Raw genomic sequence first — 14166 nt, forward strand, 5'->3', positions numbered from 1 at the left:
AGCGCAAAAAAGGTATGAATTTTTCCAAATGTATGAAGCTATGGATGTCATTAACACTGGAATACAGATCTCTACATTCCAAATCTACCTGTTAAATGAACTCAAATTGATATGTACACACAGTGCTTTTTCTGAGGGGACACAGGGGTACGCATACCCCTAAACGTTTTATGAATCTTTGTACTTTTGTCCATTTACTGTATTTATTTTTCCCAATTTGAACTATAAAATTGTGTTTTTCTTCCAAGTCAAAATGAGCACCCCACAACATGTGAATTAACTTCAAAACAGGTTTGGACATTAAATAAGAATAGGAAGAAAATCTAAAAAAAGGCTTATATTAAAGAAGAAGGAATACAGTTAGCAGTTGGATTAAATATTTATTAATGTCAGTGTTTAACCTTTAAAAATTCAAAATGATTTTACATCTATAGTAAATAAATTTTTGATTCTCTAAAATATGCTGTCTCTCAACCTTCTTTGGAAATCTGATTGTAATTCAACAGAGGCACACATACTTGATATAAAAGAGATACTACCAGTATAATGGGGCCAGTTACATGCTCAGACTTTGCAGTGCTTTGAATCAGGGTATTTTGTTATTCAGAGGGGGTGGCTGCTTCAGAGCTTGTCTCATTATACTGTACACAGCTTGAGTTTTGTATACATCATATCACTATCACTACTGATGACGACATTTGGGGGTAAAACAGCAAGAATGTGTAAGCCACTGGACTAGAGAACAAGGAAATGCATTACTAATTCCAGTTCTTCGATAAGCACACTACTGTATTAAATGGGAAGTGGCAGTAAAATGTAATAGCTTTATTTACTCTTGTGAAAAAACTTGGACTCAAGCAGTTATAAGCTTTCATTTATTTAATCACACAGCTATTTTAAAACTAATATTACAAGCACCATGTTTATTATAATTTTAATATCATATCAATAAGAATTTTAGTTTCATTTGGTTAAACAATCAAGCACTTTGATATCACATCTAACTTCAGTTATTTGCTAAAGAAGTTCACCTACTCATTGTCCAGGAAGTACACACAGACTCTGGTCAACAGGTCACACCAGCTAGCAGGCTACAGCCTGCTAAGATGTCATATTGTAATCTGACCAACTGAATTGTAAGAAGTTTATGGGAATAGATTCCATGTTGTTTTATTTTGCTGAAGAGAAATAATCCACTCCTTTGTCTAAAAATGTCATTAGCTTGCAAGGGTTTGTGATAGTGCACTTTTTCTCTCATTAATTCTAAAATAGTTCCTGGCTTTTTGGGTGATGCAAGTAAGTAATGGTGAAGGGGGAACATCTGCCAGCCCTAGAATAGAAGAAAACAAAATTAGAATCAGTTCTAAGTTTTGCATATGGTTCCATATTGCCTTGAAAGTACAGCTGTCCAAAGAACAAAACAGTTGGTGGGACCTGTCTTTTAAGGGTCACATAAGCCTTTTCTTTTAAATACAGCTCTTCACTTGGTCTATGCACTTGCATTTTATTCTAGATCACTATAATAGTCTATAATCCTCTGTATGTTACACTAGACCAGGACTGGAGAACTGATGACCCTTAATTAGCCATGCTTATTACAACTCTCATAATTTGCCTTACTTACTAGATGTCATAGGGGTTGGTCCAATAGTTCCCTACCCCACACTAGGGGACCATTAGTTAAGTTCAGCCCCTAATGTCTCCTGCTTGCATAGTTTGATACATTTCAGTTTCTCACTCCCCTGTGCAAGTCAAGCAATAGGAACTGAAGTCCGAACATTCAGCTGCAGTGCTTAAGGGCTCTGAAGATGTTATGGAATCATTTGCCTGCATCTTAGCTTATGTTGGAATGTTGGCACAGCCAATATTCCTCAAATCAATTTTTGGCACTTAAATACAGTAGAAACTATACTTATGACTGCCTCTACTTGGGCCTGATCCAAGTTGCGACCATGGCAAACCCGGAAGTAAATACCGGGTTTGCTCCGATTTGTGCATGCGCAAAAGTGGCTGCCGCTGAATGCACCTGCACACAACAGCGCTTCTACCAGCGACCCTGATCGACTTATGGGCAGACCTCTGGAAGTGATTACGTCCGTAAGTAGAGGTTCCACTGACAAGTGAAACAGAGTATATTTTGCCAGTTGTCTGATTATCAGCTGTCATTTAAAGCCTAAACCAGTTTTAAAACATTAAAAGATTAAAAATAAGTTTGGCAGTGGTGGTACCGAAACTCAGGAATTACTGCTTCTATGGAATCCTTATGCACCAGATAAGCATGCAAAACATAATACTATGAGTGTGCATTCTCAGACACTGGAACACTTACCGGCAGGTGCTAGGGATTTCAGTGACTCTAAAAGATGAGGACTAGAAAACTTGACCATACATCTAAACGGGTCTTTATTGTTCAAGATACCATTTTCTTGTTCATTTCTGAACATAGTCTCAAGCTGTAAGTCAAATCAATAAATGGGTTTATAAAAAAGAGCTCTTTGTAGCTTATAATAAGCAGATAATTATTTTTACAGTTCAAAGTGCTAAAACTACACTTCATTTTCAGTCAACAGATTATTACACTCAGGATCCTGGTTTAAGATACCATGGTGGTCCATTAATTATCTGCTCTCAGAATCCAACAGTTATCCTTTCTCGCACCTCATTTTAAAAGAGCTTTCTGCATTTTCTTTAAGAAATCTACAAACAGGAACAGCAACTTTTTCAGATTTTACAATCCTGTTTTTTCCAAAGTACTTATGTTTTCTTAAGTATGTGTGTGTATATATACACACACACACAGAGCCAATCAGTGAAGCTTGAGCTCAACATATGGAGAACTATATCACTCTGGTGGAATTCTACCTGTATTGTACCACTTTACTTGGGCCTTCTGTCACAAAGACATTAAAGAAAACAGGTTCAATAGATGTGCATTTAAAAAAACCCAAAGAGTGCCCCCCTGTGGCAAATAGGCAACAATGCCTAAAATAGCCTCATTCATAGTTTTAAAGAACCCAAAACACCTGCAGTAATTTTGATTCCATTTTTATCACTGCACTAAGCTACATATTCTAATTTACTGTCTCAGTATTGGCTCAATTAAAAAGCGTAAGAATTACTTCAGTCTCAGTACACTACCCTCTGGGGTAGTTGTGAATTGAGAAAAGTACTTTAACATTTCAAGACCATGATGTATCAATTACAACATCAAAGGAATATCACCATTCTGTATACAGGGTAATGATCTGCATGCACGGCTGGAAATCCCATGTGTATGTAAAACAGTTAATTTAAGAAAAGTAAGCCATTTAAGCCCAGGGTTTTAGACTGTATTTCAAGCAGTCTATACAGTATAAGAATGGACTCATGCAACACTGAGGAACAAATCAATACTCTTTCAGTTAGTACAATGAAATCTGCACGCTAACAGTTGACCTATCTTATAAAAATTGTAGGGGTGCTACAGAAATAGAAAACTTAGTCAATAATATGAATTTTAGGCCACAAACACTCTAATTGAACATAGGAACTTACTTCTGAGTAAACAAATGGGATTGAAGTGGTAATAGAATAAACAGAATAAAAACTGAACTTGTTTGTGCATCTTACACAGGGGAGTACCTCCCCTGAGATGGTGCCTACCATACAGTTTCATATATTCCCGTATTTCTTTTTAATCTGATTAATGGCTCCTTTGTCAGTTGATCAAATAGCCTTATTCAATTAGTCTAAGTAGTTAACTGACACTTCAGCCCTAAGTATTGTTTTGTGCAAAAATAAATTTTATAGAATACATATACATAATAAATGTATATTTGTGCATTAAAATTATATAATATGCATTAAATATAATTTTACCTTGTATTGTGCAAACTCTAGTTTTGGCTGAGGACCATCACCAAAGGCTTCCTCATTAATTCTTTCAGTTCTTTCCTTTTTAAGTTTATCTTCCTTAACTATATTTGGATCCACTGAAAGTACAGAACCATATAAAATTTCATGTAGAATGTTATCCTTTTCAAAGTGGCATTCAGAACTGAACAGAATTCCAAAGATGTAAAGGTCATGATGCAACAGAGTAAGACATACACACGCAGTCCACTGTTGTGTGCTTGAAGTACTCTATGAATTGTGCTGCAGTGCCCCCCCATTCATTTACTCTATAACAAACATACTAAAAGTGAACATATCAACATCAGAGAAAGCTATGAACTTCCAGCTGTGAGTTAAATGCATGCAAGACAAATATTAGCCACTATTTAAGTTTCTGAATATTTATTTAAATATTTTAGAAGATTGATAAACCTCTCCAATTAGTGCACAACTTGCTGAACCACTTCCTGTGCACACGCACATAGGGGATATGGGCACCCCAAAACAGATAGGACCTCCTTACAATGGCCAGACTTCTTAATATTTAAATATGCTGTTTTGCTATATAGAGTTTTAAACCAAGATATTATGGATACCTCTTTGCAGAATGCAATTTCGTTCTTGTTGAGGTTGTGGGTGATGAGTTTGAAATTTCTGGAGGAGGGGGGTCCATGGAGAGATAGAATAGTGATAGAACATTGTTAGTGTATTTTTGCCTCTAATGAGTGATTGTATGAAACTGCATTGCATTCAATGCTTGTCCTACTTAGAGAAGACCCACTGAAGTGAATGGGCATGACTAAATTAGGTCCATCAATTTCAATGGGTCTACTCCAAGTAGGACTTTGTATACAACCAATATTCCAAGTTCATTGACTTAAGACCCAGTTTGCATGCCATGAGAAACTGTTAACTATATATTATGTTTAATGACTCCATCAGGGCTATTTTGCTCCTCCTTCTAGTTTATGAAGAAACAAACCAAATCACTGGCTTAGCATCACAAAACTGCAATCTGATTTATATTAAAAATGCTGACTTCTTGTTGTGGTTTGTTTAGAGGAAAACAAACCACAACCTCTGCTTTGAACATTAGACTAAACCAAGTATTTTTCCTTCTTGCCAGTGCTCAGTGAAGGACCCTTGGCTCAACTCTCTCTTCAATAACCACGAAATGTAGCCAAGAACAAACCTTGGCTACAGCTCATGGTTAGTGAACAGAGATCTTAACCACAAGCTGCAGTTCAGACAGCACATCAAGCCAAACCTTGGCTTAGCACAATAGCAAAAAGGACAGAGGAGGAGCAAAGTGACTTAGCAAGTTTCAGCTTAGCATGTAATGCAAAGCAGTTCAATGGCATATTTTGAGATTAAGTGATAACAGACAGAAATGATAAAAACTCAATAACGGCTCTAAAAGCAGGAGGGAAACTAATTCTGGCCTTTATTATCTCTTCCTGATTGTAAGACTGTACAGCTCTGTAGCACTATAAGCAATCTCTTTGAAGGAGAAAATTTCCTTACCTCCTGAGAATTTTAGAAGCAGGCCTAAGATTTAACCCCCCCAAAAAAAATTTGACTTAGAATAGTATACTTAAATAACTCACCTGGCTACATCGCTTAAGTAAAATATCTTTAAGCGAGTCTAAACAATGGCTTCGGAGGTCCATTTCATGGATGTCATTGTAACTGGCGGCAATCAGCAGGGCCTTTAATTAAAAATGAAGGTGCTAGTTTAGTTGGAGTTGAAAGAGTTGTTCCATTATTTCTGTTTTAGAATTGGAATTTGATATTGAATTTCAGAGTATACACCTCTGTAGGATATCACGCAACTGAGCAGTAATTTCCAGTTGCTTGTTCATTCACTCTTACTAAATCTAAGTTTAGAAATTACCTTGAAGATGACAGAAAAACAAATCTTTACCAGACATAATGTATTTACCTGCAAAAGTAACGGTTTGCAGTTCTTATTTCTAGAGCTGGATATGAACACATAAGGAGTCTGTGAAATGTAAGCTACATAGGATGGCTTGTATTGGTTGGGCTTTGTATACTGTGTTCCCCATGCAATGCGAATCCAAATTGCATTGTCTTCAAACTCTTTAAAGCTGATAGTTACCTGAAATAAAGATAAAGGAAAAATATATATTGCAGTCTAGCTGGCAGAAGTGGGCACTCAAAGTACTGAGAACCCTATATTTAAAGGCCAAGAAGTATAGACATAGTTGTTTCTTATATGTGTGTTACAAGAGGCAGCAAACACATCATGAACTACTTTAACACAGTGGTTTCTACAATGTATACAAAGAAGTTATGAGATATGAAGCACACCTAATTACCTTCCAATATGATACTAAATACTGCATTTTTTTAAAAAAACAAACAAACCCAAGGATCACTGCTAAATTGGATAGATGGTAGACATTTCTCCATTTAGTTTCAAATTACTATAAATTTACATTATTTTTATACAACAGGATAACAAAACATTTAAGAGAACCCAAAATATTAGCATTGTTTATGCTCACATTTTTCAAAGCTGACTGAAGACTTCTTTTAAATTTCTTTTTAAAATCTGCCAAGTCAAAAATGTCATATTCATCACCTGCCAATAAAAAAAAAACATTTTAAAATAAGCTTCATTCCAAACATAACTTGCATTATTTTAGTTCAAGCATGCAAAATACCAAATTATTTATTTATTATTAATAATTTTAAAATCCTGCTCTTTAGTCTCATATCCCTGCCCTCAGGAATGCAATCAAAAATATGAAATACAAAACGAAAAAGGGTTGGGAGAGAAATAAAATTTAGTCACTGTTTCTCAGTTCTTATAATGATCACCTGGAATTACAGGAATTCAAGGAGAGAAGGGGCCAAAGTTTCTGATCTTCCAGCAGAGTTTATGGAAAGATCCCGCAGTACCTTCTCCTATAGGATGGAATGGCTGCTGTAGACACTAGTTCTGGAAAGGGCATAATAAAGTTGCTCTTTCCTCAAAGCAAGTCTAGAGCTGGTGTAATGAAAACTAATCTGCCACCCTGGCTGGCATGAGTTGGTGAGGCTTAGGATATGGTGGTGGATCCATACATACACACATCCCAGTTAGATTGCTCTGTTCATTTCCTGGGGGAAATGTTTTATTATGGAAGGAAGAAGTATATCTTGGCCTTTAAGTAGCATTAAGAAAAACCCAACCCTTTGAGCTCTGCTAAACAGTCAAAGGTCTGCAAGAAAAACAGCAAAATTTTAGAGGTTTCCAGCAAGTTTTATAAGATAGCTGACATAATCCACTTTAAAGTTAGGATAAGCAAAATAAGACTATAACAGATAACTGGGCACTTCACTTATTTATATAATGCTTTTGATAATTATAAACACTTACCACCTTCTTTTGTCATTTGATAAACAGTCCAAAGCTTTTTGTCCCTGTATGTGTAGTTGTCTGAGGAAAAATATTTGACAATAAACAGCATTGCTTATTAACACAAGAATCCATAATTGTTATAAGCTAGCAACTCCTCCCTACACAATACAGGAATTTCATATTTCATTTTGCTGATTAGTCAACAGTTTTTCTCTTTGTTACAGAAAGGATGGCTAAGTTCTGTATGCTTGGGAACTGATATCTATTACACATTCTAGAGATTAGAACAATCCAACCCAACCCTTTTCATGGATGATCAGTTTCCATATAATAAAACTGGTTCCACCCAACAATTAAGAGCTTCACAGAAATAGGACATGTGTTTTCAAATGGTAAGATATAAACAGATTTCCAAATAGTGCAGATACATACTATTCTCATTGGCCACATTTGCAGATAAGTCTAATTTTGGCTTACTAAACAATACTGTACACAGATACTCCCACTTTCCTCATCCCTTCATGCAGCCAAAATTTACTTCCCTAACAAGTATAATTGTCAGCAAATTTTAATATCATTCTGATTATATTTGCATAGGGCCATTTGTGCCCAAAATTTCTTCAGGAGCCAAATCCAACCTGCAAGTGGCTAGCTGAGTTATTTCTTCTTATTGTTATTTCTACCATAAAGCAGCTTACAAGAAATGTGAATACAATAAAGATCAAATATTTACCCAAACATTTATTCCAAATTATGAGAGGAAGAGAAATTATGGTTCCTTAACTTGACATTGGATATAGATTCTTTCAACCTCCATTTACTTTTTAAAAATTGAAGCAAACTAGAAATCAATGCATGATCTGGGGTACTGTAGTTACATTTTAACATTTCACAATGTAAACTATAAATATCTGCAATGTAAATGTTTACCAAATACTACTGGTTTCAGATCACAATGGAATTCAAACCTTCAGATTCTAACAAATATTCAAGCTTGTATTTAGTGAGTTATGCAAATACCATTTAATAGTACTGTAATCCTATAAACACTTGTGGCAGTAAGCCAAATTAAACAGTGACACTTGTAAATAAACAGAGGATGAAGTTGAAAAGAGCATCCTATTTCCTTATCTGGCTCTAAATGTAATTCAAGCTATGTATACTGCAAAGAAATGAAATCTTAGCCTAGTAGAAACTTAGCCTAGTACAGTACTGGCTAAACACAATTACTGGGTTGGAGAGGACTCTTGCCTTCTGAAGATGGTACATGGATAGCTGGGCCTAGTATCACTGTGTAATGAAAACAATACCATCAAATTAAGAGGAATGGGGAGTGATCAACTACCTTGTATTACCTAAAAGTTAAATGATTTATTTTTTCGACAAGACAAATATTAATCTAATCAAAAGGAAGTGCTGAGTGCTTAACCAAAATCTAACTGATTTATACCAAACCAGAAACTAATCACAACAACAACAAAATATAAGAAAAAACTTCACTTACAAATTATGTCTAGATCTGCTGCATGCTGGATAGTTGCATGGTTTTCCTTCAAGAAAATAAGAACAACTAATCAAAAAAGTTAGACGATATTATATAGGCCCAAATTGCATACAATGGCAAGCCACAGTTTTTTCCAAATATACTGGTGCATGCTTCACACCAGCCCCCTCCCCTCCATGTCATGTTAGGAGAAAACAAAGTAGAACAGTGACCTTGTGTATCTGAAGAAGTGTGCATGCACACGAAAGCTCATACCAAGAACTAACTTAGTTGGTCTTTAAGGTGCTACTGGAAGGAATTTTTTTATTTCTTGTATTACTTGTGAACCAGCATTAGTGGTTTGTTTTCTCTAAACAGGTAAGCAAATGTGTGAGCATTCGTTCCCACATAAAACCAAGTCTATGCCCTGATTTGTTTTCTCCAAGCATGGAGGAGGGGGTGGAGGTGAAAGAGCTGTGTGCACCAGCATGCTACTCATTCACAGTAAACCATGGTTCATGGCTTACTCTTATGTCCAGATCTGGTTAAAAACTGCATTTGTATTAAAATAATATTGTTTCATTATTAAGCTCTGAACCTGTAAAATCTATTAGTTATTCATTAGTTGCTTCATTGACAAGAAACTGGGGGCACTCCATCACAGATGAACAAGGGCTACAACAGTCATGGATTTTGTTGAAATTCTGCAGAATCATTATACAAATCAAAATGTATCTACAGCCAAAGTATCCCTGAGCCTCACCACAATTGCTTCAAGGTCACATTTCCCATACAACATGTACAATTTGTAACAGACTGTCAGCGGGAGGGGTTTGTGGCCCTGTCCCCAGGGTTCCAGTTACACAGTGCTCAGATTTCTGGATTGGGTGCTAAAAGGAGCTCCATCACATTGTCCTGCTATACTCCAGCACTGGAGCAAGAAGATACAGTATGCTCCAGTTCTCAAAACTGGAACAAGAAGATATGCACCCCAAAGGCCAAAGCCAGTGCTATTTTCTACATCAGGCTTCCTTAAACTTGTTTTGAGACTACAATTCCCATCATCCCTGTCCACTGGTTCTGCTAGCTAGGGATCATGGGAGTTATAGGCCAAAAAAACAACTGTAGGGCTGAGTTTGAGGAAGCCTGTTCTACATCATTGCCCATGCAAGGAATAATAGTGACAGAAAAAAGATGGGGTATAAATTTAAGAAAAATGTGCCCCCCCAATGTGCATTCAAAATTCTCACACTGCAAAGACCACTACTTTTCACACATGCTCCCATATGCTCACATCACTGCCTCATCCTCTTATTTGGGTGAAGACATCACCAATAATAATATAATAATAATAATTTATTATTTATACCCCGCCCATCTGGCTGGGCCTCCCCAGCCACTCTGGGCGGCTTCCATAAAAACAAAAAATACAGTAAAATATCACACGTTAAAAACTTCCCTGAACAGGGCTGCCTTAAGATGTCTTCTGAATGTCAGGTAGTTGTTTATCGCTTTGACATCTGCTGGAAGGGCGTTCCACAGGGCGGGCGCCACTACCGAGAAGGCCCTCTGCCTGGTTCCCTGTAGCTTTGCTTCTCGCAATGAGGGAACCGCCAGAAGGCCCTTGGCGCTGGACCTCAGCGTCCGGGCAGAATGATGGGGGTGGAGACGCTCCTTCAGGTATACTGGACCGAGGCCGTTTAGGGCTTTAAAGGTCAGCACCAACACTTTGAATTGTGCTCGGAAACGTACTGGGAGCCAATGTAGGTCTTTCAAGACCGGTGTTATATGGTCTCGGTGGCCGCCCCCAGTCACCAGTCTAGCTGCCGCATTCTGGATTAGTTGTAGTTTCCGAGTCACCTTCAAAGGTAGCCCCACGTAGAGTGCATTGCAGTAGTCCAAGCAGGAGATAACCAGAGCATGCACCACTCTGGCGAGACAGTCCGCAGGCAGATAGGGTCTCAGCCTACGTACCAGATGGAGCTGGTAAACAGCTGCCCTGGACACAGATTTGACCTGTGCCTCCATGGACAGCTGTGAGTCCAAAATGACTCCCAGGCTGCGCACCTGGTCCTTCAGGGGCACAGTTACCCCATTCAGGACCAGGGAATCCTCCACAACTGCCCGCCTCCTGTCCCCCCAAAACAGTACTTCTGTCTTGTCAGGATTCAACCTCAATCTGTTAGCCGCCATCCATCCTCCAACCGCCTCCAGACACTCACACAGGACCTTCACCGCCTTCACTGGTTCTGATTTAAAAGAGAGGTAGAGCTGGGTATCATCCGCATACTGATGAACACCCAGCCCAAACCTCCTGATGATCTCTCCCAGCGGCTGCATGTAAATGTTGAAAAGCATGGGGGAGAGGACAGAACACTGAGGCACCCCACAAGTGAGAGCCCAGGGGTCTGAACACTCATCCCCCCCCACCACTTTCTGAACACGGCCCAGGAGGAAGGAGCGGAACCACTGTATAACAGTGCCCCCAGCTCCCAGCCCCTCAAGACGGTCCAGAAGGATGCTATGGTCGATGGTATCAAACGCCGCTGAGAGATCCAGCAGAACTAGGAAACAGCTCTCACCTTTGTCCCTAGCCTGCCGGAGATCATCAACCAGTGCGACCAAGGCAGTTTCAGTCCCATGATGAGGCCTGAATCCCGACTGGAAGGCACTTGAGAAAGATTTCAGTATTAAGAGAACAACTCCTATTAAAAGTAATTTTAAAACACAGACCACCAATAGTACAGTCAAAGTACTTAAATAGTACGGTACTATGTTTCCCAGTAAGCATGTGTTTTATTTTATGCAGAAAAAACACTGACATCTGTACAAATTTCACAATGATCCTTCCAATACTGTTCTCACCTCACATAGCCGAACTACTTCTTGGGACACATTTTCCTTTAGCTGATGGATGTTTAAAGACTGAAGCTGAGTTTCAGACAGAAACCCCCATGTGGCCAGCATTTTCCCCATTTCGGAACGTGGGATTCGCAGCACAGTTCTTCTAATGAATTCAGCTACTCTCTCATCCATAATGAAGACCCTTCAAAATAAAATAGAGATTAAATATTCAGATACATTACACCAGGTATCCCCAACCTTCAGCCCTCCAGATGTTTTGGACTACAATTCCCATCATCCCTGACCACTGGTCCTGTTAGCCAGGGATCATGGGAGTTGTAGGCTAAAACATCTGGAGGGCTGCAGGTTGGGGGTGCCTGCATTACACACTGAAGATAGAAAGCATGCAGCAGCTGTGAAAAAGGTAAATCCAATACATTATTAAGAATTAGTAGGAAAGGGATTGAAAATAAATGTACAAGGATTGAAATGCTACTATAAGTATTTGGTGCAGCCACATCTGGAATCCTGTTACAAGTCTGTCTTCATCTTAAAATGGTATCACGAAGCTTCAAAAACCCCAGCCACAACCCTAAAATAATTACAGGTTTGAAACACCTTCCGAACAAGAGATGAGCTAAAGTTTTAGAAGCTTAGGAGTTTTGAAAATATAATTAAGAGGGTAGGATAGTAATATTTACAAAATTATGTTGGCAGAAGTATGGGTGAGAAACCTCTCAGTGGTATAGCTACATATTCCCAAAATTCAGGATAATCACAACAAATTTAGATATTCATCACTTGAGATTTTAAGGTCTAGTCATACTATAAAGTAGAACCTACTGTGAATCAATCATCCTATCCACAACAAATAGATATAAAATCCTTATTTTCTCCTGTGTTTTGGCTACATCAGCCTGCTTCAGAAGCCAGTACAGGACACACTATTACAACAGGGGTAATCCGTGTGGTACCTTCCAAATCCTATTGGACTCGTTCTCTCATCAACCCAAGTCATCACCGCCAATAGTCAGGGATGATGCAAGCTGTAGTTCAATTACATCTACATTCTATTTTTATCTTGCCATTCCTCCAAATACATGTTCCCCTCATTTTATCCTCACAACCTCTGTGAGGTAGACCAGGCTGAGAAAGGAAGTGACTGGCGCATGGTTACTCTCCGTGAGCTCTGTGGATGAATGAGGATGTGAATCTGGGACTATCAGATACCTGCTTTTAGTCTGGCACTGTAAGTGCCACTTTATACTGGCTTTTACTCTTGTGAGAGCAGTGCAACATAAGCATACACTGGACCCTACTTTCTTCTGAGAGTTGTTGGAAGATATATTTTTGTAAGAGGGTACCGTATTTTGTTTTTACAATCAAGTTGTCTATAAATGTTATTGAATGTAAAAATGCTTGAAGTATGCAAAATAACAGAGCGTCTCCGACCATCTTGGTGGTCCTAGGCACACACATGGGGTCTGTGTCCCTTTGGGGAATAGAAGACATGGCAGAGAATGTCATGCTTTAAAAATATGGTTTATTCACCTATTTACACCTTCAGTCTGAATGAAGTCCAGATTTTACACCATAGTCATTCCAAAAGGTAGCAGTATAAGTAGCCTGCAGCCAGCACACTCCAAATGATGGATCTCAGCTCTTTTATCCTTCTTCACCAAGTTCCCACCCAGCTGTTACCCTGGCAACCTCCCAAATCCCCAGTCTCAGTTCACACCTGGGGGCAAGAGGGAAGTTTCGTTCTTTTGCTAACCGACTCATTGTACCCTTGATAGCCGTAGCTCTACCAGTTTGGTTTGCATAAGCCAGTCCAGGAATTCCCTGCCTGGCACAGCTGTTAAGTTGGTGTCTTAATCCACATCCCATTTAATCAAACTCCTAATAGTTCATTATTCCTAGAGTTTGGGGAGGGATCCCCCCAGATCTATTATATCCTCATCAATGAGCAGCAACATTCCCCCACACTCCAACCCACTCACTGACATTACCGGTACTTTGGGGACTACGGGGCGGGGCTCCTATGCCCTTTATCCCTGCTGGCTGGGGCTGATGGGAGCTGCAGTCTCAAACACCAGGAGGGCTCGACATCCGGCACCCCAGGCCCAAAGGCCATGACTCGGGTTCAAACCCTCTCGGCCACGAAGCTCTCACTGGCTGCGACTTCGTCTCCCGGTCCTATCCTACCTCACAGGGTTGTCGCCAGGACGAAATGGGGATCCCACTATGTTAACGGTCGTTCTGAGCTCCTCGGAGAAAGAGCCGGATACAAATAAACTGACTGATTTACAACGTACCGTTTCCCCGGCTCGCTTTCTTCTGAGGGAAAGGGGCTGCCCCTGTGCACCTCAGCGGCGCTCCCCCACCCTCAAGTCGAACTTACTCGGCCCCGTCCTTCCCATCTCCGGCGTCCAGCCGCCGCCTCTTTGCCATCTTCTTTTTCGGCTTACGAAGCCCTCCCGCCGCCCGCCGCGGCCGCCAAACCGTCCCCTCAGCTTTGAACCAGCCAATCAGCTGCCGCCTTCTCGCCCTCCAAAGCCAATCACCGCCCTAGCGGTGCCACGCGCCGCCTTGGCGGCTG

The 14166-nt window shown here is 39.6% G+C and overlaps 2 protein-coding genes across 3 annotated transcripts in view; both read right to left on the reverse strand.

Annotated features, from left to right (window-relative positions):
- LOC308591775 (protein phosphatase 1 regulatory subunit 3E-like) overlaps positions 1 to 14166 on the reverse strand; it is a 231035-nt gene that overhangs the window by 45565 nt on the left and 171304 nt on the right. The window lies entirely within an intron of this gene.
- CENPN (centromere protein N) lies at positions 862 to 14146 on the reverse strand. Of its 2 annotated transcripts, none has more exons than XM_081202722.1 (11): positions 13969 to 14146; positions 11589 to 11769; positions 8745 to 8790; positions 7259 to 7318; positions 6402 to 6478; positions 5816 to 5992; positions 5481 to 5582; positions 4470 to 4527; positions 3859 to 3971; positions 2330 to 2453; positions 862 to 1330 (listed from the first exon to the last, which is right to left on the reverse strand). In XM_081202722.1, exons 1-11 carry the CDS (start codon positions 14016 to 14018, stop codon positions 1218 to 1220), a joined length of 1101 nt encoding a protein of 366 aa, XP_081058848.1. In that variant the 5' UTR covers positions 14019 to 14146; the 3' UTR covers positions 862 to 1217. The 2 variants fall into 2 exon arrangements, with proteins under 2 accessions (XP_081058848.1, XP_081058849.1); XM_081202723.1 differs by having other exon boundaries at positions 13883 to 14039.

This window comes from Podarcis bocagei (genome assembly GCF_964188305.1).
Source record: "Podarcis bocagei genome assembly, chromosome: 7".
In the NCBI taxonomy this organism is placed as follows: domain Eukaryota; kingdom Metazoa; phylum Chordata; class Lepidosauria; order Squamata; family Lacertidae; genus Podarcis; species Podarcis bocagei.

Coding starts and splice junctions, on each gene's coding strand:
- CENPN (XM_081202722.1), bottom strand. CDS start 14,018: ATGGCAAAGAGGCGGCGGCTGGACGCCGGAGATGGGAAGGACGGGGCC. Junction 5,583..5,815: donor GCAAACCGTTACTTTTGCAG/GTAAATACATTA, acceptor TTTTAATTAAAG/GCCCTGCTGATTGCCGCCAG. Junction 1,331..2,329: donor GAAATCCCTAGCACCTGCCG/GTAAGTGTTCCA, acceptor CTTCTATTCTAG/GGCTGGCAGATGTTCCCCCT.